General features: G+C 39.0%; 1 protein-coding gene across 4 annotated transcripts; it reads right to left on the bottom strand.

Moving 5' to 3' along the window:
* Positions 1-745: 745 nt before the first annotated feature.
* On the bottom strand, positions 746-22160 carry Rsrc2 (arginine and serine rich coiled-coil 2). 4 transcript variants are annotated; one of them, XM_050146541.1, is made up of 12 exons: positions 22014-22160; positions 18037-18129; positions 17488-17644; positions 16144-16187; positions 15286-15363; positions 13534-13746; positions 11134-11337; positions 8450-8572; positions 5595-5674; positions 3447-3679; positions 2721-2810; positions 746-1398 (listed from the first exon to the last, which is right to left on the bottom strand). In XM_050146541.1, the coding sequence occupies exons 5-12, from the start codon at positions 15291-15293 to the stop codon at positions 1219-1221; spliced, it is 1131 nt and encodes a 376-aa protein (XP_050002498.1). In that variant the 5' UTR covers positions 15294-15363; positions 16144-16187; positions 17488-17644; positions 18037-18129; positions 22014-22160; the 3' UTR covers positions 746-1218. The 4 variants fall into 4 exon arrangements, with proteins under 4 accessions (XP_050002498.1, XP_050002499.1, XP_050002495.1 ...); XM_050146542.1 differs by having other exon boundaries at positions 3447-3676; XM_050146538.1 differs by lacking the exons at positions 15286-15363; positions 18037-18129 and having other exon boundaries at positions 13534-13724.
* Positions 22161-22191: the final 31 nt, after the last annotated feature.

Genomic DNA, 22191 nt, shown 5'->3' with positions numbered 1-22191 from the left:
CCTGCAGCTCCTTAAGTTACTCTAACTGGATCTTCCTTACATTAACACACATATCAGTTTGGACTACCACTCAGCTCCTCAAAGTTGTTTCTAGTCAGGCAGTGGTGGTGCATGACTTTAATTTCAGCACTTGAGAGGCAGAGGCAGGAAGTCTGGTCTACAAAGTGAGCTTCAGAACAGCCAGGATTGTTACTCAGTGAAACCCTGTCGGGATACACTTAACCCTCATGTCAGAAAAAGTTGTGGTTTCCAATATCTGTTTCTTCTGAATAAGACAGGGATAATGACTAAGTAGCATACAACAGACTTGTTATAAGGCACGTTATTAATATAAAAGTGCTCACATCCCTTTAATGCATTAACCTATTTCCTGAATAAAATGGACTCAAAGTGGTGGCGCATGCCTTTAATCCCATACTTGGGAGGCAAAGGCAGGTGGATCTCTGTGAGTTTGAGGCCAGCCTGGTCTACAAGAGCTAGTTCCGGGTCAGGTACCAAAGCTACAGAGAAACCCTGTCTCGAACCCCCCTCCCCCCCAAAAAGACTCAAATACTGCACGCCAATTCTGCCTTGTAAATAGAAAAAGTACTTTTAGTACATTGCTCCCTTCCCTTTACATCTATCTCTGTGTACTGTGATAATGCTTATCTCCTAAACAACTGCTGTAAAGAAGCATGTACAGCCCATGTTTTCTAATTGTAAAACTCAATACTACATACAAAGGACTCAAACAAGAATAGGTAACTTAAGTTAACACCAGTTTTGAGAAAACCATTTTTATTATCACTGCTCAGCTTGTGTGTGCAGATTATGTACCAAATGGCCAGATCTTCTAAAGAACATCTACATAACATTTCTTTTATGCTTCAAGAGATGAAAATAACTGTACAAGGTTAAGTACAAAAGTACACAAGACAGCGGACACGAGAAAAATCTATGTATGAGATTTTATCCCACCCGAAGCTTTAATATATTTGAAAAGTAGAATTCATGAACTAAAAAATATTGTCCTTCTATAGTCCTGTCAAGTTTAATGGAAGTGGGTTTAACCTGATTACAACACTAACACCAGTATCACTGATCTGATATTTACAAAAAAAATCATATTTTTCAATAAATTAAAGTCAATGCAACACCCATGCAAGCTAGAATACTAGCTGTTTGGTGAACAAGGACTTGACATCAGAACAAGTCTATAAAGTCCCAAATTGTTATTTTTCAAACTGTATCCATTCCACGCATTGAAGAGGTGAAACCCAAACCCATTCCTCTTTGTGTGTGGGTTTGTGATCTTGCCATTTCATACTGAGCATCAAGATTTCGAAAAACTTCTTCTTGTTGCTTCAGAGTCTTGTAACTTTCTTCATCAACTGAGCTACAGCCAGCTTCATCTTCACTCTAAATATCACGCATAAAAATTTGTTTTAATTTTTAGCATTTATATTATATATACTGTACGCCATGTGCATGCAGTGTTTGCAGAGGCCAGAAAAGTGTTGTTGCCCCAAGGACTGAAATTACCAACAGTTGTGAACTACTTTGTGGTGCTGAGAATCAAATAAGTCCCCTTGGAGAAAAAGTCCTTTTAATAGCTAAGCCATCTACCTCTCCAGCCCCAGATACGAAATAAGTAACCTCTACTGTAAGTTATTAAAATACTTTTAAGTGCAAAGGCCTGTTATATATATGGAACACAGTGTAATTACAAATAACTTCCCGTTAGTGGTGTGGTCAAGAATAGTGCCAGGACTAGGCACATAATGCCATACATCCAGCAACCACAAGCTGAATCACAACCATCTATAGTGTGATCTGATGCCCTCTTCTGGCATTAAGTTGTACACATAGATAGAGCACTCATATACATAAAATGGGTATGCATTATTTTTTCTTTGGTTTTAAGAGACAGGCTTTTAGAGTTTCTTTGTAGCCTTGGCTGTCCTGGAATTCAAAGGTTTGTCTGCTTCTGCCCAAATGCTCAGATTAAAGGAATGCACCAAGTCGCTCTTAATCTAAAAGAGCATTAGTATTTTCCCAGCAAATTCATTTCTCTTCTTTAAAACTTTCACCAAAATACCACAAAAGAGTTGGGAGGGGGTGGCGTATGCCTTTAATCCCAGCACTCAGGTCTACAGAGCAAGTTTCAAGACTGTCAAGGCTATAGAAAAACCCTGTCTCCAACAGCCACAAAGGATGCTTCTACAGCAAAGTATTAGGATCACAGGCTTCAGTCAGAAGTCAAGATTGCTGGGGAGTAGTGGTGGTGAGGGTGGTGCACGCTTTCCCTGTGAGTTCCCGAGGCAAGCCTGGTTTACTAGAGTTAGTTCTAGGACTGCTAGGACTGTTACACAGGGAAACCCTGCCTCGAAAAACCAAAGATTGCTAAGCAAGAATTCTACCACTATGGTCAGGTGAGGATATATACCAAGATCCTGTTTCAAAGAACAAAGACAACAACACAAAGGGTCTACCAACTGAGCTACATCCTCAGCCCTGTTTTAGATTTTTTAAATACAGGGCTTTATTAGTTATCCTCACAAGGTATGATCAACAGATATGCCAAAAAAGTCTGTACTGTCCAAAAGACTATGGCAAAGTCCTATCATAGGATTAACCTGGATAATAGAGATATTCTCAATTAAGTACTTAGAACTGACATATAACCAATATCCTTTGAAGCTGGAAATACAAGTTAGGATCAACCCTAAGGCATAACTCACCTTAATGCCCATTAACTTCCTAAATTTGACATTTTGGTCCTTGTTTCCAAAATTCAATTTTTCCCATATTTCAGCAGACTGAGATTTGTCCTATGAAAAAAAAAAAAGCACTGAATTTTAGAGTAAGTATAATTTAAGTTTATTATGTCATAAATATCACTCAGTAACCCAGGTTGTCCTTTAATTCTTTTTTTTTTTTTTCCGAGACAGGGTTTCTCTGTGGCTTTGGAGCCTTCCTGGAACTAGCTCTGTAGACCAGGCTGGTCTCGAACTCACAGAGATCCACCTGCCTCTGCCTCCCGAGTGCTGGGATTAAAGGCGTGGGCCACCATTGCCCGGCTGTCCTTTAATTCTTGATCCAACTGAAGGGCTTCATCCTCCCAAGAGGTAGGACTTAGAAGCATGAGCCACCATCCCTGGCTCATATGATATCTTGATCAAGCTGCTTAGCAGCCCACACCTTATAAATGATTTTCTTTAAAAGCTTGGCTCAAACGAATTCAACATTTTAACATTACAATACAATATTACCATCCAAAAAGGACAACCGAGAATCATGCATGTGAGCTACAATTCTTTTCTAAGTTGAGGCACACACACTCTCAATTTTACTTATGGGAAAGCTAACCATTATAAACAGGCTCTTGGAAATGACAGGTTATATTCCAAATTGTTTAATGCAATTATCAGTTAGTGGTGAAATGATGAGAAGACACAAAAACTTACGCCTTCTTTCTTGCCTTGCCAGAGCATTTTCCTCTTTTTTTCTTGCTCAGCAAACTTCATTGGATTCACAGCAGCTGGGTTATAGTAGCTAGGTACAGCTATGCCGGTCTCCGCCAAGGCTTTAGCTTGCAGGGCTGCCATTTGAGCTGCCATAGCTATCTGAGGAGTCACTTGTGTTCCTGACGCCAACAGAGCAGCAACATTGAGAACAGAACCCCCAGTGGCTGCAGCTGCTGAAAAATACCGAATGGATTTTAAAACACATAAAAGTAGTATTTGTATATAAATTCTTAGAATTTGTAAAAGTGAAAGATAATTTTCACCAAATAAAGAAATGTTTGCTAATATATGTTTAATGTGTTTATCAATAGACATTTGATTATTACTGTTAAAGAAATATACAGAAGCAGCCACAGAGGTAGCTCAGAGGCTAAGAGCGCAGTCTGCTGTTCAAGGTCCGGAGTTCGAGAACAGCTCACTCTATGTAAAAATCAGAAAAAAGAAAATACAGAAAATAGGGCATGATTACAGTAAAATGAACTATGGGACCAGCAACAATTCTTGTGTGTGTTTTTTTCAAGATAGGGTTTCTCTGTATAGCACTGGCTGTTCTGGCATCTGCTTTGCAGACCAGGCTGGCCTCCAACTTTGTCTCCTAAGCGCTGGGATTAAAAAAGGTATGTGCCACCTCGCCCAGCACCAATTTTAACTAAAACATTCAGAAAAACTTAGGAGGGCATTGTTCACACCCAAAAGATGGTATTGTCAAATTCTAGGGAAGGGCCAGATTCTTCTAAAAATAAGTTGCCAATCATAGAGCAGATGTGAGCTTTTCTTCTGTATGTGTTGCTTTTAATGGCCAATGAATAAAGCTGCTTTGGCCTATGGCAGGGCAGAATATAACCAGGCTGGAAGAGATATATATAGAGTAGGTGAGGTTAGGGAGACAGGCAACCAGAAACTTTCTGGATAGACATGGGTTAATTTGAGATATAAGAGCTGACTGGAAATATGCCTAACTCATCGTCAAGCAGTGTTGTGATAATATAGTTTTTGTGTGATTATTCAGATCTGGGTAGCTAGGAAATGAACAAGCAGTCTCAGTTTACATAGAGCTGCCACCTTCAAAATGTATTCTTTTTTTTTTTTTAAATATTTATTTATTTATTTATTATGTATACAATATTCTGTCTGTGTGTATGCCTGCTGGCCAGAAGAGGGCACTAGACCCCATTACAGATGGTTGTGAGCCACCATGTGGTTGCTGGGAATTGAACTCAGGACCTTTGGAAGAGCAGGCAATGCTCTTAACCTCTGAGCCATCTCTCCAGCCCTCAAAATGTATTCTTGGCTAGGTGGCGGTAGAACATGTCTCTAATCATGGTACTCGAGGAGGCAGAAGCAGGCAAGTCTCTGAGTTTGAGGACAGCCTGGTCTACAGAGTGAGTCCCAAAGCTATATAGTGCTGATAACTGCTGAGCTGGCTCCTCACCCCTCACCTTCTTACAAGATAGGGTCCTACTATGTAACCCTGACTGGCTTGGTACTTGGTATAGAAACTATGTTCTGTCTCCTGATTAGTAGGAGAAAAGGCCCAAGGCATCATCCCCTGCTAGGATACAGTCCTCATAAAAATTTTTCCTACACTTTATGTTTTTGCAGACAGTTTTGCTCTGGGCTGGCTTTGAATTTGAAGGGAGCCTACAGATTAGCTATAGCACCCCATATATAGATGGCTCTAAAAGTTCTTAAGCTAATATTATAGAAAGTCAGTTGTGGAAGTTTATAGGAGAGAACTGACTCCAGAAGTGTCCTCTGACCTACACATGGCATCTGAGTGCACGCATACACAACACATTTTTTGTTGTTCTCAACAGTCATCATACACACCTACACACAAGAGTTTTGTGTTGTTACTGTTGAGACAGTGCCTCACTATTCAGACCAGGTTGGCCCTGAAATCCTCTTACCTGTCTGCCAAGTGCCGGATTTAAATGTATATATAATCATTCAGGGTCAGAAAAAAGGTTTTTGAGAAGATGAAAACATTCAAAATGTTTATACAGTGCTTTGATAAGAAGGGATAAAGGTGGTTTTCCCATCAAATTTTCTGCAATTTTCAAGTTTTTTATACCACACAATTCATACCTGCAGCCATTTCTTGTTGTTTTTGCTTTTCAACCATTTCCTTTTCTCGTTGTTCTTGTAATTTCTTTGCCCTTTCCAATCTATCAAAAACAATGTAAAACAATTTGATGTAAAACCAGTATGTACCTTCATTATATACAAACATTTTATATACAAAACATTAAATTAATGCATATCATATTCCCCCTACTAAGATTAGAGTCAGTAATGAGTATATCAGTACAATTCTCAAAACAAAGGTTTTGAGAAAGATGAGAGGTGACTTATGCTGTCTGTGCTGGCCTTGAACTGCAGGGCTATAGCAGGCTACCAGCCAGGGATGCAAACTTTGCTATATTCATCCAAGTAGCATATGCCAAAATATTTTGAAACTTCCGTGAGTCTGTTCTTTTTGATACAGGGTCTCAAGTAGCTTTGGCTAGCCTTGAACTCTGACACTCCTGTCTTTACCTGACCAACACTAGGATTACAAGTGTGTGCCACAATGACTATTTCTAAGTAATTTCTGAATTGGTCAAAGCAAAATTTTTACAAGTATCCTTTCACTCCAACCCCAAATGTTTGTGTTGCCGTGGCAACATCACTCAGAAGGCTAAAGCAGAATAACTTGGTAAAACCCTGTGTAGAAAAACCAAAACATCCAGATCCCGGGGTGGCACCATGTCTTTAGCCCCAGCAGTTGGAAGACACAAGACCTCAGTGAGTTCAAGGCCAGTCTGGGCTGACATAGTTCTGGGAAGCCAGTGCTATCCTGTCTTAAAAAAATAAAAAACAAAAATAAACCAAAATGTCTCCAATTTCTGTCAGTGCTAGCTATGAAGGCAAAGATAAAATTAAAGACTATAAACCACATACTGGTGCTAAATAAATTATAGTGCATGTTTAAGTGATAAAACAATATTTATAATACATTGCATAGGAAACCTGGACAAAAACAGTCTATTTTATATTCAATTAAGGGATCAGCATAATCTTGAGTTTAGAAGATGATATATGCGAAAACTCTTTACAATCTACTAAACAAGACAAACTAAATCAAGAAATTTATGGTTAGCAAGGAAATTGATAACATGAAATAAAAATTTCAATACAAAACAAAAATTAAAAAATTAATTATACACTAAATTGCCATGGTTGGTTAAATTTCTACATAGTAGATAATAAGTAGTATCACTCAATTTTTGAAACAGAAACCTATCAAATGTTACATCTCATTAAGTTAGTCCAAGCAAAGGTTATCTTCTGGTTTTGAGACACCAAACAGGAATTTGCAGTTTTTCCTTTCAAAGAGTGTCTCATATAGTCTTGGATGGCCTCAAACTCAGGTAGTGATAATGACCTTAGAGAATTCCTGCTTCCACTTACTATCCAAATGATAGGATTAGGTATGTGCCACAACTGACTTTAGGCAGGGCTAAGGAATTCAGGGCTTATGCATTCCAGGACAGCACTTTATCAACTAAGCTACTTTCTCAGCAGATATTAGTTTTAACAAGCACTTAAATTTACAAAAAGAGGTTTACAACCTAAAATCCTCGATATAAGTTTATTGCCCTAAAACTCTCCATGCTGCCCAGAGTTGTCTCAACTCAGCAATCTGCCTGCCTGTCTTCTGAGTACTGGGATTGAAGGTGTGGACCAATACACTTTAATCATTTCTTTTTGAATCACTGGTAATCTAAACCAAACGGCTTGATGGTAATAACTTTTCTTTTGGTTTTTGGAAATAGGGTCTCATGTAAGCCTAACACTGCCCTCAAAATATGTAGCCAAGAACAACTCTGACCTCCTGATCCTCCTACTGCTCAGTGTAAGGACTGCAGATATGCACCAAACCTATCTACTCTAAAACTTTACCTTAAGAACAATTAAAAAGAAAATATAATAGATGCCAGTATGTAAGAAAGAGTGTATCTTCAATGCTTGGAAAATTACTAAGTTAATAAACAATTATCTATTAGATTTTCTAACACTGTTGCTCCAAACAAGCCAACTATTGGTTTATGGGTTGCACGTGTAGGGCCATTGCAGGTTGAAATCAACTCCATTCACTCAAGTGAATGGATGAAGACGGGTGAGCTCACACCTTTGCTGCTGCTGCTGTTCAGTGGAGTTTCTGCCAGGCTGGCTTCACAGGGCAGCAGCACATCAGGTTACATTGTGATAACTGTATTTTTATAATGAAAAAAAAATACAAACTCAATTTTGTAAGAAAAAAAAAACCCAAATCCAAAAATATAGCTTTCAGAATATGCAAAAAATAAGGACTTGGCTTTTGGCCTCCTGAAACAGCTCTTTGGCCCCTGCATTATTTCTGACACAGACCTGCTCTAATGTGGCCACACAACCGCCCAACACTCAAACAGAAACCTCAGAAAAGCAACACTCTCTCTACACTACAAGATAATAAATTGGCTTATGATGTGCATCTACTAAAACAAAGATCTAGTGTCGGAATTCCCAGTGTTCAGGTGTTTTGTTATAAGGGAAAAAAAAGTAAAGTATAAGACAACTTAGGTTTCCTGAACGATTTAAAACTCAAAGTGTTCAAATGCAAGCAAGACATTTCAATCTATGTTTCTTTCATGGGGTGACAATGGAAAAAATAGCAGTTAATCACAAAGGTAAAAACTTCTCAGTCTTCCTACATGCGCAAATTAAAAACTAATGACACAAACCCCAAATTAAAAACCTACTTGGATTGTTCTGTATCACAAATGTGCAACAGCATTCATGGGGGTATGGTACTGGTGGTAAAGAATTATTCTCTGAGTTAAAAGTATTCATTTGTCTACACCATTGACAGTTACTAGAAAAAGGAAAAAAAATGACTTTAAATGAGAAAATACACATACCTCCTAGCTAAAGCTTCCTGGGCGTCCATTGCTGTATTTCTACCTCTGAAGGGAGGTGGACTAGGTGTCCTGCTTAGGCTTCTGCTAAATCTTCTTGGTTTTTCAATTCTCTTCTTTCTATCTCTGAAACAACCAGTATTTTATGTCTCATTATAGTCACAGAATTATCAATATCAATTGCATCAATAATTATCAATTTTCTCTAGATAGTCCAACAAAGATCAAGCAATAAAAAAAAAAAAAGAATGATAGGTTTTCTAACAAAAATCTGCATTTATGCCTGTACACTACTTACATGCCTGGTGAAAAGCCAGAAGAGGACATGAGTCCTATTGGAATGGGAGTTCCAGATGGTATGAGCAGCCATGAGAACTGGGAGTAGAACAAGAGCAGTCAGTGCTCTTAACCACTCAGCCACCTCTCCAGTCTCAATATATCCTGCATGTTAGTATGTAACAATAAGGATTCAAATATTCTTACTATTTTAAGTTTAATTATTAATGTTTCAGATAATAGTTATTAACTGCTAAAATAGGAACATGTAACAGAAAAAATATCATCTAATGGGTCCGGAGATTGCTCAGTGGTTAAGAGCACCTGCTGTTCTTTAGGAGGATTGAATGAAGTTCAGTTCCCTAAAATGCATGTTGGGTGGCTCACAAGTACTTGTACTGTAACCCAGATAAAGCCCTCTTCTGGCCTCCACTTGGAAGAAGTATGTAGGTTCTTGTACTCAACGATAAGCAGGAGGGAAACCAGGAATGGTAAACACACAAGACTGTTCCTCCCAGGAAACCATACCCATTTTCCACACAGACGGCTAAGAACAGACATGGTTAATACCCTGGTGACTTCTGGGCCATCTATATGGCCAGGCAACACAAACATCTCCAGACCCTTACCTTGAGCCTATTTATTTCAGTCAAGCAAAGCATTATCCTCCTACATACCCTTTACTGTTTACCATGAGCTTGCTTCCTTAATTTATAGGACCTATTTTCATGAAGATGTCACTTACACGAGAGTTTCAACATAACCATTTCTTAAGCTTTGCTGTGTACATTGTGTTAATTATCACCAGGAAACATTCTTTTCCTCAAACTGTGCTATGCTTAAATATACCTATAATAAACTACTCAAAGTTTGACCTAAAACCAGTTACTGAGCAATGTTGAACTGGACTGACTTCTTGTCCCTCACAAATGGACAACCTGCTGGTCACGGTGTTTGAAGAGACCCCACCATCTGCTGACATCTTCATATAAGGGAAACACACACCCACACACAAATCTTAAAAAAATAAGGGAGAGAGGGTCATTGACCTGGACATACATGTAAGAAACAAAGTAAACTAACTACTTGAAAGGCAATTGGAAAATGAGTTACAAAGGACTATATTTAGGAATGAACACACACACACACACACACACACACACACACACACACACACACACACAGTAACAACTGATTTAGAAACCATGAATTTGAAGTAGGGAGAGGAAGAGTAAATAGGGTTTAGAGGAAAGGGAAGATAGAAATATTAACTAAAATAAAATCCCAAAACTACAAAAGCATACATTGCTTTAAAAAATTCAGTACTTGGGAAGAGTGGCTGGATGATTTCTATGAGCTTAAGACCAGCCTGGTCTACAAAGAGAACTCCAGGACAGCCAAGGGTAAGAGCTAAGAACTACATAGAAAGGAAAACCTTTCCAAAAAAATAAGACAAAACAACAAAACACACACACACACACCAAATAACAAAATTTTAATCCCAGAAACCATGAGGAGGCAAGGGCTATACAGGGAGACTCAAAGAGTAAATAATGATAAATACATTAGAAAGGAAGGAAGCTGGCTCAGTGGCAAACAGTATTCACTGTGAATCAAAGAGCACCTGAATTCAAACTTCTACTACTCACGAAAAAAGCTGGGCATATAACTCTAGCATTTGTGACTGTGGGACAGGAAGATCCCAGGAGCTTACATGCCACCCTAGATGAGTCTGTGTAACAAAAAATAACAAAAAAGACACCAACACCCCCATTTACAAGTGTGCAACAACGCACATACTCCAGTAGCTAGAAATGACCTCAATGGATAAAAAAGAACACTTGCTATGCTACTCTTGCAAACGATCTGGATTTGGTTCACAATCACCCATAGCTTTAGTTCCAAGGAATATGATGGTCCTCTTTTGACCCCAGGTACCATCCATGCAGGCAAAACAATCAAACACACCAAACAGGTAAATTAGGAGACACAAAACCCAAATGATCCAATAGTATTCAGTATTAAATGTGATAAAAAAGGAAACACAACTGCTGGATGTGCTGTCAAATGCCTTTCAAAGTTACACAGATAATCTGTCTCAAAAAACCTCAAAACCCAAAACCAAACCAAACTAAACAGAAAGATCATAATAAACTTAGGTTACTAACACCTTCAGATCATATACTGTGTAAGAATGTTTATAGAAATTCTTTCCTGTTGCGAGGGCATAGGACCCACAGACAAAGAATACTAAAGCATAGACACAGCCCCTAACTCTACATTTATTTTTACTGATGAGATAATGTTTTAAAATATTTTAGATCAATCAGTAAATAATTTGTGTTGTACTCCTGAAAAAAGATCGATAGTGAAGAGCAGGCTCTACTTTATTCTAGAGAATGAACACTTACCGACTTCGACTCCTTGATCTGCTCCTGCTTCTAGTCCTATGCCTGTGTCTGGATCTTGATCGGGAACGTGTTCTAATCCTTCGTTTTCTATCTCGGCTTCTAGATCTTGACTTCTTCCTGTCTCTGCTTCTGGATCGAGACTTTTTTCGATCCCTACTCCTGGACCGAGACTTCTTCCTCTCCCTGCTTCTACTTCGATGGCGCCTGAAATTCAAGTTCATAAACTTTTAATTGCTCGTTGTTCTCCTTTTGCCTTTAAGGTTTATTTATCATGCACACAATGTTCTGTCAGCATGTATCGCTGCAGACATATCTCATTACAGATGCTTGTGAGCCATTCATCACGTGGTTGCTGGGAACTGAACTCAACCACTGCTCTTAACCCGAGTCATTGTTCCAGCCTCAGTTGTCTCCCTTTTTAAGGACAGATCTTACTACACATCCCAGGCAGACCTTAAACTTAATTTAAACTCCTACTTAATTCCTGATTGCTGAGGTCATAGACAAATGTAACCACACCAAGAACATAATTGTCCTTGCTACTGTATACCCTATAAAGTGACTAACCAAAACATGCAAACAAATACAATCAAGACAGCAATAAAAGAAAACAAAAACCTAAACAAACAAGTTTGCACTGCTTATAGGATAGGAAAAGGTGTTTCTTTACCCCCAGTCATTTTGGCAGCTACTTTTGGTTGGGCTCTATCCTGTACCATGGCTTAAAGGAGGACCAAGATTTGAATTAGGGAAAAAAAAAATCTCAGCGGTGGTTGGATTCACTTTAATGTTAATCTGTTATAAAAGTACAAATCACATGCTGAACTAACAAGTAAGACCCTGACTCCGGCGTGCAAACGGTCATTCTTACCAACCTCTCAGCTTTGGCTTAACTTAAAATTTCATGCCACATTTGGCAAAACTGGCATTCACCACAATGGTAAAAATATTGAACTGGGCACATGAAAATTATGACAGAGCATATGCACTAGCTGTCAATGACCCAGTTGCTCCTAATGTCATTAAAAATACAACACAACAAACAGGTGAAAGCCAACTATAACATTTTAAAACAAAAGTTTGGGGGCTGGAGAGATGGCTCAGTGGTTAAGAGCATTGCCTGCTCTTCCAAAGGTCTGAGTTCAATTCCCAGCAACCACATGGTGGCTCACAACCATCTGTAAAGAGGTCTGGCGCCCTCTTCTGGCCTTTAGGCAAGGCATACAGACAGAACATCGCCTACATAATAAATAAATAAATAAAAGTTTGTCAAAGCTTATTGTAATTGACCCTGATTTCAAACACCAGCTCCTCAAAAACAAACCCCCACACTGGAGTAGGAGAAATGACTGAGTTCTTTTGTAGAAGATTCCCAACACCCCGCATGTAACAGTTCAGGGAATACAGTGCTCTTCCAGTCTCCATAGGTTCCAGTCACATGCAATACAAACATAAGGCTAAACACCCATACACATTAAAGGAACACTGGGAGATGATTGTCTAGTGGTGGAGCATACCTTTAACACTAGCTTGACTCAAGTTTGTGGGCAATGGAAGCCATATAGTGAGTCAGTTACAAAGTCTTGATTCAAAAAGTAAACTTTCAAGAAAAAACAAACAAACAAACAAAACCCCAGCCAGGTGGTGGAGAACGCCTTTAATCCCAGCACTCAGGAGGCAGAGGCAGGCGGATCTCTGAATTAGAGACAAGCATGCTCTATAAAGTAAATGTCAATACAGAGAAATCCGATCACGACTACCCCACCTCCAAGCCCCAGTCAAAAAAGAAAATGCTGAACAAAAAAGAAACTACAACAACAAAAAACCCAACAAATTTCACATAAATCTTACAAAGTCTTTGGCTTAATACAGCTTAACAAGTCAACCTTAAAAAATTTTTTTTTTTCGATGTACACTGTGGTTTTGCATGTATGTCTATATGAGGGTGTCGGATCCCCTGTGAACTGCCACGTGGGTACTGGGAATGGAGCCCTGACCCTTTGGAGAACAGCCAGGGCTTTTAATCACAGGAGCCACTTCTCCAGCCCCTACAATATAACCTTTTCTACACAAGAGAAAAGGTTAAAGGTCATCCAGAGCCACTAATTAAATGTGGTAACCATCTTTCCGCCTTCTGGGAACCACTTTTGGATTTATGAGAAAGCCCCAAAGGATTTTGTTCCAGTGCGGTGGATTGATTCCCAGGGCTTTAGACACGACAATTTTCTACTACTGAGGTATATTCTAAGGTTCTAAAAGTCTTTAGTTACCAGCTACATTTAGGTAGTTAAGAAATGATTAGTATCCTATTTAAGATTATGTGTATGTAACATGGGCTAGGAATAACCTACAAGTTAAAGGTACTGGAAGGCACCACACTACAACACCCAAATTAGTTACCTTTCACGAGACCTAGATCTTGAGTGACTTCTGCCTCGTGATGACTTCCTTTCCTTGCGTTTGTGTCTGTCCTCACCATTTTCAGATGAATTTAATCGCTCTCTTCCTTTGTCAGAAGAATGTTCTTTATCATTGTGCTCCTCGGACTTATGTCTCTTAGAGGATTTATCTTTGGATTCATGTCTTCTTGCCTGTTTTAACAAGAAGTTGGTTCTTTCAGGAAAATAGTGCAACAAAAAGAGTTAGTATGGGTAACAGTAAACAAAAATGTTGTGATGCAACATTAGTAACCTTAGGAATGTGTGGCAAACAATTTTATCTAGCCTCATATCACCCAAATGTTGCATATGTAATTACAATTTTCTAATTAAGACACAAAACTTCAGTTTGTTCCCTAAGTACTTTAAAAACAATGATTTAGAAAACAGATACTGAAAGACAGTTCAAGTGGAATCCTCATTAAAAAAAAAAAAAAAAACCCATTCTAAATCCCACAGATTATTAAGTTTAAAATAGGGTCAGGTGCTGTGACACACACCTTTAATGCCAGCACTAGGGAGACAGAGCATGGAACATCTGAGTTGGAAACCAGCTTGGGCTATAGAGAAAACCCCGTCTCAAAAGAAAAAACTACCTACCACCCCCTAACCACAAAACAAAAAAAATAATGGAAAGGAGAGACATATCTCAGTTGTAGAGCTAGCATACTTAAAGTCTTAGGTAATCCCCAGTAATATCAAAAAGAGAAACAAGGAGCTAATAGGTAAAAACACAAAGCAATGCTTCACAAAATGCACTTCAAATGAAGCAGCAAAGTATAGTTTAACAAAAAGGTAATACTCCCCGCTATTTCAAATTTGCAGAACAGCAATGTCCCCCTTTAACTAACCATATTTCTTCCCACATTCTCTCCAAAAGACCTATCTTACTATGTTTATCTGTTTGCATCAACCCCAACAGGCTTACAGCTTTATTACATTGTATGAACCTAGGGTCAAAAATAGTACCTACCATTTTTAATCAAGAACAACAACAAAAAAACTAAACCAGGGGTAACAATTACTATGTCATCATAAAATATATACTGTGAACTTAAGTGTATGAGTAAATCTCAACCATTCAAGGTCAAACTTGGAAGTATTACGTATCTCCCAACCCAAACTTGTGAAGTACACCTTGTATTTAAAGCTTAACTCCCACACAACTCAGAGTAATTAAACTTAAATCTAAGAGAAACTCAGATCCTCTAGGCTTATTTTCTATTTCATATAAACAAGAAGTGAAAACACAAAGCTGCAACTCAACTGGGCCTGGACCCATCCATTGCTGCTCAGGCCACCACTTCTCCACTGTAACAACATGGATAGTTCCCACAATAGGTCAAAGCATATTTCTTTTGACTAAAAGTTAAATTTAAATACAAAGTCAAAAAAGTGGAGTCAATGGAACATGCACAATGCTATATCTGAAAATGATCATAATGACTTTTATTTTGCAGGAAAAGAGACCTGCAGACACAAGCTAAACCTTAGTTTCATGACCAGTTCTCTATAATATGACCTCAGAACCTTCTCAACTTTGCCATATAGTAGCAGACTAGAAAAGCTTTAAATGGTTAAACTTCCAGAAACTTTAAGAGTGTAACACCAGTTTTCAAACATAACATTACTATTAATTTTATAAAACATTAAAACCCTTAAGTGATTTAAGATATATTTAAGGGAAATAGGAGTTTGAATGACTAATAGTTACCTTATCATGAAGTAGGCTTATTATTTTGCTATCTGAGTCTGCAGCGTCTTCAGTTCAGTCTCTTCGCGCATTAGCACGCTGAGTATGATTTATTATAGAAATGTTATCATGTGAGCTAAACAAAATAGTCATTTTCACAAAAACTCTCCTAAATTAAAAATGTAACAGAGCTTCCATTAGGGGAAGAGGTGAAGTCCCTGCCCATATTTGTTTTACGAGTCCCTTGCCCAGCCCCCTAAGGGTCTTTTTTCTTGCTCACTGCTAATCTCTTCCTGAATAGCTCAACTTCTTAGGTAGGTGAGGCAAGCTAACTCCTGTGTAATACAGCTGCTGCTTTTGTTTTCCTTAGGCTTTACTGTAAATGTCACCTCTCCAACTGTCCCTCACATTTTTGCTGCAATATATAAGGTTCATAGGTCTAGCTTCACTAAAGAAAAGAAAGGAAACTCAGTACTTTCAACGAGGAAAAAGTAGCCCACAAATACGGTTATCAATAAAGATGTCTGATATTTAAAAATCCTGAGCAGTTGTCGAGGATAAGGAGACCTGGGACCTCAGATTAATGGAAGCTCTGTATCACAGGCCTAAAAATCCAGCTTATTCTTCATATGATATTTTTATTGTGAATATTTTCACAGTATAATAAAAGTTAATAGATTTTTGAAGGCACTTTTTATATAAACAACTATCTCCTTGAAAAATGTTGAATCCAAATCATGCTTATTTTAAAACCCAATTAACCTTTTAAATTTCAAGCTTTGGTACTTACCTTGACAATGGCAAATAGTCACACAAACATTTCTACCAGACACTTTACAAGAATTTTAAAGTACCTATTCACTACAAAGTGTTAATTACCTCTTTGCTCCGACTCCGGCTCCTGTGTTTTCTTCCTTCATTATCTGTGAACACACAAAAAACCCAAAAATACATAAAGATACACAAATACATTACAATAATGTCAGCAGTACAGGACTTTCATAACAAGGCCCTGGGTTGAATAAAAGAGGGAAAAAAGCCAATCAAAACAACCACTTCCTAAATTGCTCTTCAGGGCTATCATGTATCTTTCAAAGACTACATTTTTTAAGCATCTTTTTAAGCATTTTGAAATAGAATGACTTTAATATTATTACCCTGACTGGCCAGAGACTGGAACTCGCTATGCATACCAGGTCTATCTCTGCACCATGCCTGGCCAGTTTACTACTGCTTATGTGCCCATGTGTGTGGGTCAGAGGTATAGGTTCCCCCTTCACCATCAAGGAGGTTCGAGTGTTGAACTTAGGCTATCAGGCTTACACACACGTGCCCTCACCACACTAAGCCATCTTACTGGATGTCAACTCTTGACCTTCACATCCCTGCACTCACATACACCACACACACACTAAATACAGATATGTATACATGAATGTGTATGTGTGCACATAAACCAAAAAATAAACAAAAAACTGGGTTACATTTGACCTGATTTATAGTCAAAAGAATGTTAGCTAGAAATTTTCGCGTTTTTTTTTTTTTTTTTGGCGGCAGGGTTTTATATACTCCAGAATGGCTTTAATTTTTGATCATCCTGCAATGTCACATCCAGCTTGAAAATGTTCAGTTTAAATGTGATCAGAATGTCCAACAGATTTAAACATACTAAAAAAGGAAATCTTGTTAAAAACCATCTACATATACAAGTAACAGATGACTGAGCTCCAGCCACAACTTTTAAACTAACCGCTCTGCTGTTTCTTTGCAATGTTAGGTTCTTACGTAGGCGAGGCACTCTACCACTAAAATCACTCCAGCTCTGCTTGTTTGCTTGCTTGCTTTCTTTCTCAAAATAGGGTTCCTCTGTGTAACAGCTCTGGCTGTCATGAAACTAAAGCTGCAGACTAGGTTGGCCTTGAACTCACAGAGATCTTCTTGCCTCTGCCGGGATTAAAGCTGTGCTCCAGCTCCTGCGTTCTTTAAATAGCTGAATGTTATGTCTCACTATTTGGCCTAGGCTGGCCTGGAACTACTATACAGTCCACGCTGTCCTTGTATGTAGCACTGCAGGGCTTGGGGTATATATATAATGAAATGACAGGGACTACCCGGCAGAGTACTGGACTCTAGCCTTAGTGCTATAGGAAAAAAAAAGCTCCCCTGTAGGTACAACTCCGTACAAAGTTTGTGTTAAATACGTACGTTCAGAATATTCCTTACCTGATTTTCGTTTTCTTTCTCTTGACCTTGACCGTGACCTTGAATAGTGATGTTTTGAGGTTCTAGGAGAAATAGATACGTCTGACTGCTCTTTTTTCTTTTCTCTATCTGGGGATGTCTTTTCCGGGGCTAGTCCGTCTCTTTCTGTATCAGTAGCCTGAAAGTTAAAAATAAGAATCATCAAAACTTGTAACTGCATTTCCAATGTCTCTTGGTTTTAAAAGGGCAAGGGATAAAGACAATTGTGTTTTACCAGAAAAGAAAACCAATACCCAAACACGACTGATTTCCAAGTGGATATATGAGTAGTAAAATAACAGATGTAAAAGACCTAGTTTTTGGCATTTCCAATAAATATTTAAACTATAAAACTTTAGATGTGTGAATTAAATGTGCCTTTTTGCCAGTAATCAAATCGCTGTTCTTTATTAAAAAGCTATCTAGAACAAGCTGTTAAAAGGTTTAAATTACTTAGAACTATAAGATATTAAAAAGCAGCATAGGGAGCATTTTCTAGATTATAAAAGAATAAGTAGAAAATTACCTTACCTGAGAACCTAATTAACCTTCTTTAATGAAAATATCCCCTTGGCACAGAGGTACAGCAAAACATGTTCTGCCTCTCCGTATTTATGCTCTGGGCTATGGAAACATCAAGCCGTTTCCATGTTAAAGCATTTTATAGGCAATATTACAATATAAATTTTATTTTGCAGCGCTAAGGAGTAAACCCAGGGTTTCATGCTTGTTAGGCAAATTCTCTATCACCGAGCTAAATCCCAGCAGTCACAAAACTAAAACAAAAATCATGACACACACATTTCCAGAGAACTCTTTATCCAAGGTTCAATTTCTATTAATTTTCTAGTTTGCAGAAGGCCACCTATCTTCTGCATTCCTAATAGCAACCAGCACAGATGCCCATGAATAAATAAATGCTCAAGATATGAATTTCAGTTCTATCTCCTCACTAAAATTATTTCTGGTTGAAGATGTAGGTCAGTAGTAGAAGCATTTGCTTCAAGTGTGACGTTCTATCTTAAATCACCAGTGCTGAGAAAAAAAATTTCCAACCACCACTAACCCTGTTTTTGAGAACTGTGTGATCCAAATAATCTCACCACAGAATTCCTGCAGAAGGGTGGGAATGAGGCATAACAGTACTCGTGCAAGAACGCTAGAACATTTTAATTAAAAAGAAAAGTACTGCCTGGTGGTGGCGAAACACTTCCATCCAGCACTTCAGAGACAAGAGGTAGGTAGGTGGTGGATCTCTGAGTTCAAGGCCGGTCAGATCCAGAGTTCCAGGACAGCCAGGACCAGAGAAAAACCTTTTCTGGGAGGGGGGCAAAGGACAGGCAAATATGCACAAACAAAAGAGAAATTGATGAACTGATTTAAGCTGGACTAACGGAAGTCACCTTATTTTCAAGGACACACTAAAGCCTGAAAATTCCTTTGAACTGAACTTGATTTTGAGATGACATTTCATAGGCAAGAGAAGCCCTGACATTGAAATTCCTGCTACTGCCATCAAGTCCAACATTTGGTTGAATTCGATAAGAGGCACTAGAAACAAGCAGATCTGAATGAACCATAAGCAGTGGAGTGGCAGGTATCTGACTGGAGCAGGCAAACATTATTTTTCTGCACAATCTTGTACACTTTTCTTTCTTTTTGAGACAAGGTATCTTTATGTAGCCCTGACTGACTTCAAATTCCCTGCCTCTGTTGGAATTAAAGACTTGTGTCACTTTGCCCATTATAATATTTTTTTTTTACATTTAAAAAACTTGGTAAAACAAGCAAAAAATATGAAAGGTTGTGCATCACCCATAAAACCAAAAGCATTTACCAGCTGTTCCTTTCCTCCTAGTGTTTACCAATCTGACTTATGACTTCAGAGGGAAAATAACTAGTCCTCATCAAGAAGAATCATGATTGACCTTTTTCCCTCGGGAAGATTAGTCCAGAAAACAAGTACCAAAATAAAGGAAGTGTACTATTTTACTGGAGTACAAATTTGGGTCAAAACCAATACCAGACTCTGAAAGGGACAGATTTGGGGGCTGGAACCATGGCTCAGCAGTTAAATACACATAATTAGAAGGACAAACTTATAATTGGAGGTCAAATGCATAAATTATGTGCTAAAGTACCATTTGTACCTCAAGAGGAAAAATAACAGAAAGGAAACAACCAGCTACAGGGGAGTTTCTCATTCCAGTATCCCATACTCTCTTTTTCCAAGACCCGAACAACTTCGTGCTGAAAAGGCCTAAGAATCAAGGTCATCTTACTTTACAGCTACTACCCAGAAACATTAGCCTACTCCCACAAAATACTGTAATCCCCCTGCCTTTGCTACCTACTAATAATCATATTGCTCTACTATACCATCAACGATGATCCAAAACATTTTAATCTCAGATTGACCTAAGACACATTATCTAAACTTAAAAAAGTACTTCAGACATAAATCACAGGCATCCCCCCACAAGTTTTGAGATGATGTTCTCGGTTCACAGTTGCTATATGTTCACAGTTGCCCTCAAGAGTTCTCAATATCCTGCCCCCCAGCTGTTAGGATAACAGCCATGTACATCACATTCACTTTTCCTGAGAAACAATATGAGAACCGAGAACTACAGAAATATACAGCATTTAGTCCATTAATGCCTATTTTGCAAAAGGCTTAGAAGCCTGGCAAGAGGAACTTTCATATGCAAAACACACTGCAGAATAAAGCCCATTTCACCATCACACATGTATTAGTAGGCGTGTGACAAAAACACGTATTTTATTTTCCTAAGGATATCTACAATACAACAGACAGAAAGCTCAACTAGCAAAATTCCTCAGCCTTACTTCAGTTTAGCAGAAATCCATACAGACACTGCTTTTAAACTGCCTTCTATTTAGTCACCAGGCCTCTTAGAAAGTCACTCATTTCCTACAATCTACATCTTGAAACGCCCTGATAACTGAAGCACAGCACACAAATCCTTTCCCAGCACAAAGGAAGGTATGCAGCAGACTTCATTCTAGGGCAGTTCTCTGGGGGATTGTTTTTATAGTGGAGGGCACTGCAGAAACCAAATATTTGAATTTATTTCACTTAAAATAACACAAGAAAAACACTACTCTTTACTTGAAATATATTAAGAGGCCTAGACAATTCAAAAGTTATTAGTCCCACAATTTAAAAAAGCTTAACTACCGTTGAAATTCCATAAAAATTATCTGAAATTCAACTAGATATAAAAGGTAGTGAGGCCGGGCGGTGGTGGCGCACGCCTTTAGCGGAGCTCTGTGAGTTCGAGACCAGCCTGGTCTACAAGAGTTAGTTCCAGGACAGGCTCCAAAACTACAGAGAAACCCTGTCTCGAAAAACCAAAAAAAAAAAAAAAAAAAAAAAAAAAGGTAGCTGCAGAAAACTATTTGTACTGTTCTAATTTCAAATATTCCAAGTACCAGGAAGAGCAATCCTTGTCTACAACAAGAAGTTAAAACCTTTCAGTCCGTGAAAGAGAATCCGTACTGCTCAGAAGCGTATTTTCTGTCTGTAAGTAGAAACAAAACAATCACAGGATAGTATGATTCACTAAAAACGGGCATAGTATATCCAGGACAGACAGGCTTCCTGTTCAAAATGGTCACTTAGGTACGGTTTTTAATGTTTTGTTGTTGTTTTCGGTTTTTTGAGACACGGTTTCTCCGTGTTAATAGCCCTGGCTCTCCTGGTACTCGCTCTGGAGACCAGGCTGGTCTCAAACTCAGAGATCCACCCGCCTCTGTCTCCCGAGTGCTGGGACTAAAGGCGTGTGCCACCACCGCCCGGCTTAGGTACGGTTTTTATTTGGGTCAAGAAAGGGGACTCAAAGAAACAAGCCCCGCGGTTCTCAATAGTAACACGAGTCGCTATGAAGCACAAGTATAAGGGAATAAAACTGGATAATTAGACTAGTTTTTACTCTTTAAAACAATCCCAACTCCAACCGAGAAGGTTTCCACCAACAAACACTAAGCAAAATCAGTCCAAGTACCCCATCTCACTAAGGGTTCGCCCAAAAGTATTAGACTGTCTCCTCATACACGGTCCCTTAAACAGACTGCCTTTTTGACCCGATACTTTCGAGAGACGACTTCTGGTCTTTTTTTTTTTTTTCCCCAGTCGCTTTTCTCCAGGAAGCATAAACTCTGAAGCCCGATTAAGGTTCAACACACATCACTTAGTTTGGGGCAACGAGATGAATCCCACAGTTCGGGGGGGCTTCTAAAAACGTGGGGTGAGGGAAGTGATGAGGAAAGTTCTGGAAAAAAGAGCCATTCCCTGCGGCTCCCCACCCCCATCCACCGCCTTACCTCCCCCCTCCCTGCAGCAGGAAGCCATGATGGCGAGCGCAGAAAGCGGCAGCGGCGCCATTTTGTCCACACACAAGCACGGACAACAGCTCCGAGAGCTGGTCACTCTGTGGAAAGGAACAAAAAACCAGCCCCGGCTTCACGCTCGAGTTAGTACCTACCGCCATTGTTTCTGAGTCCCGGCCGCAAAGGCGGCGCCTCTGCTGGACGCGTTCAACAGTACTGGCCGCCCCGAAGCTTCGCCACAGACTAGATCCCTAGCGCGAGAGACCCGGATGGCACAAAAGGGATGAGGCCTGGCGCGGCGCTCAGCTTGCTGGGAGAAAAAGGGGGTGGTGA

Source organism: Alexandromys fortis, unplaced genomic scaffold, assembly GCF_014885135.2.
Source record: "Alexandromys fortis isolate MF-2015 unplaced genomic scaffold, M_Fortis_MF-2015_v1.1 scaffold_56, whole genome shotgun sequence".
NCBI lineage: Eukaryota > Metazoa > Chordata > Mammalia > Rodentia > Cricetidae > Alexandromys > Alexandromys fortis.
Note: the sequence above shows the minus strand (reverse complement) of the source record. Positions and strands in the feature narration are given on the sequence as shown.

Excerpts from the sequence above, each read along its gene's own strand:
- Rsrc2 (XM_050146538.1), bottom strand. Across the intron at positions 5,675-8,449 it reads CAGGAAGCTTTAGCTAGGAG|ATTGGAAAGGGCAAAGAAAT; the intron begins GTATGTGTATTT and ends TGTTTTTGATAG. Across the intron at positions 1,399-2,720 it reads GGAAGTTAATGGGCATTAAG|AGTGAAGATGAAGCTGGCTG; the intron begins GTGAGTTATGCC and ends CGTGATATTTAG.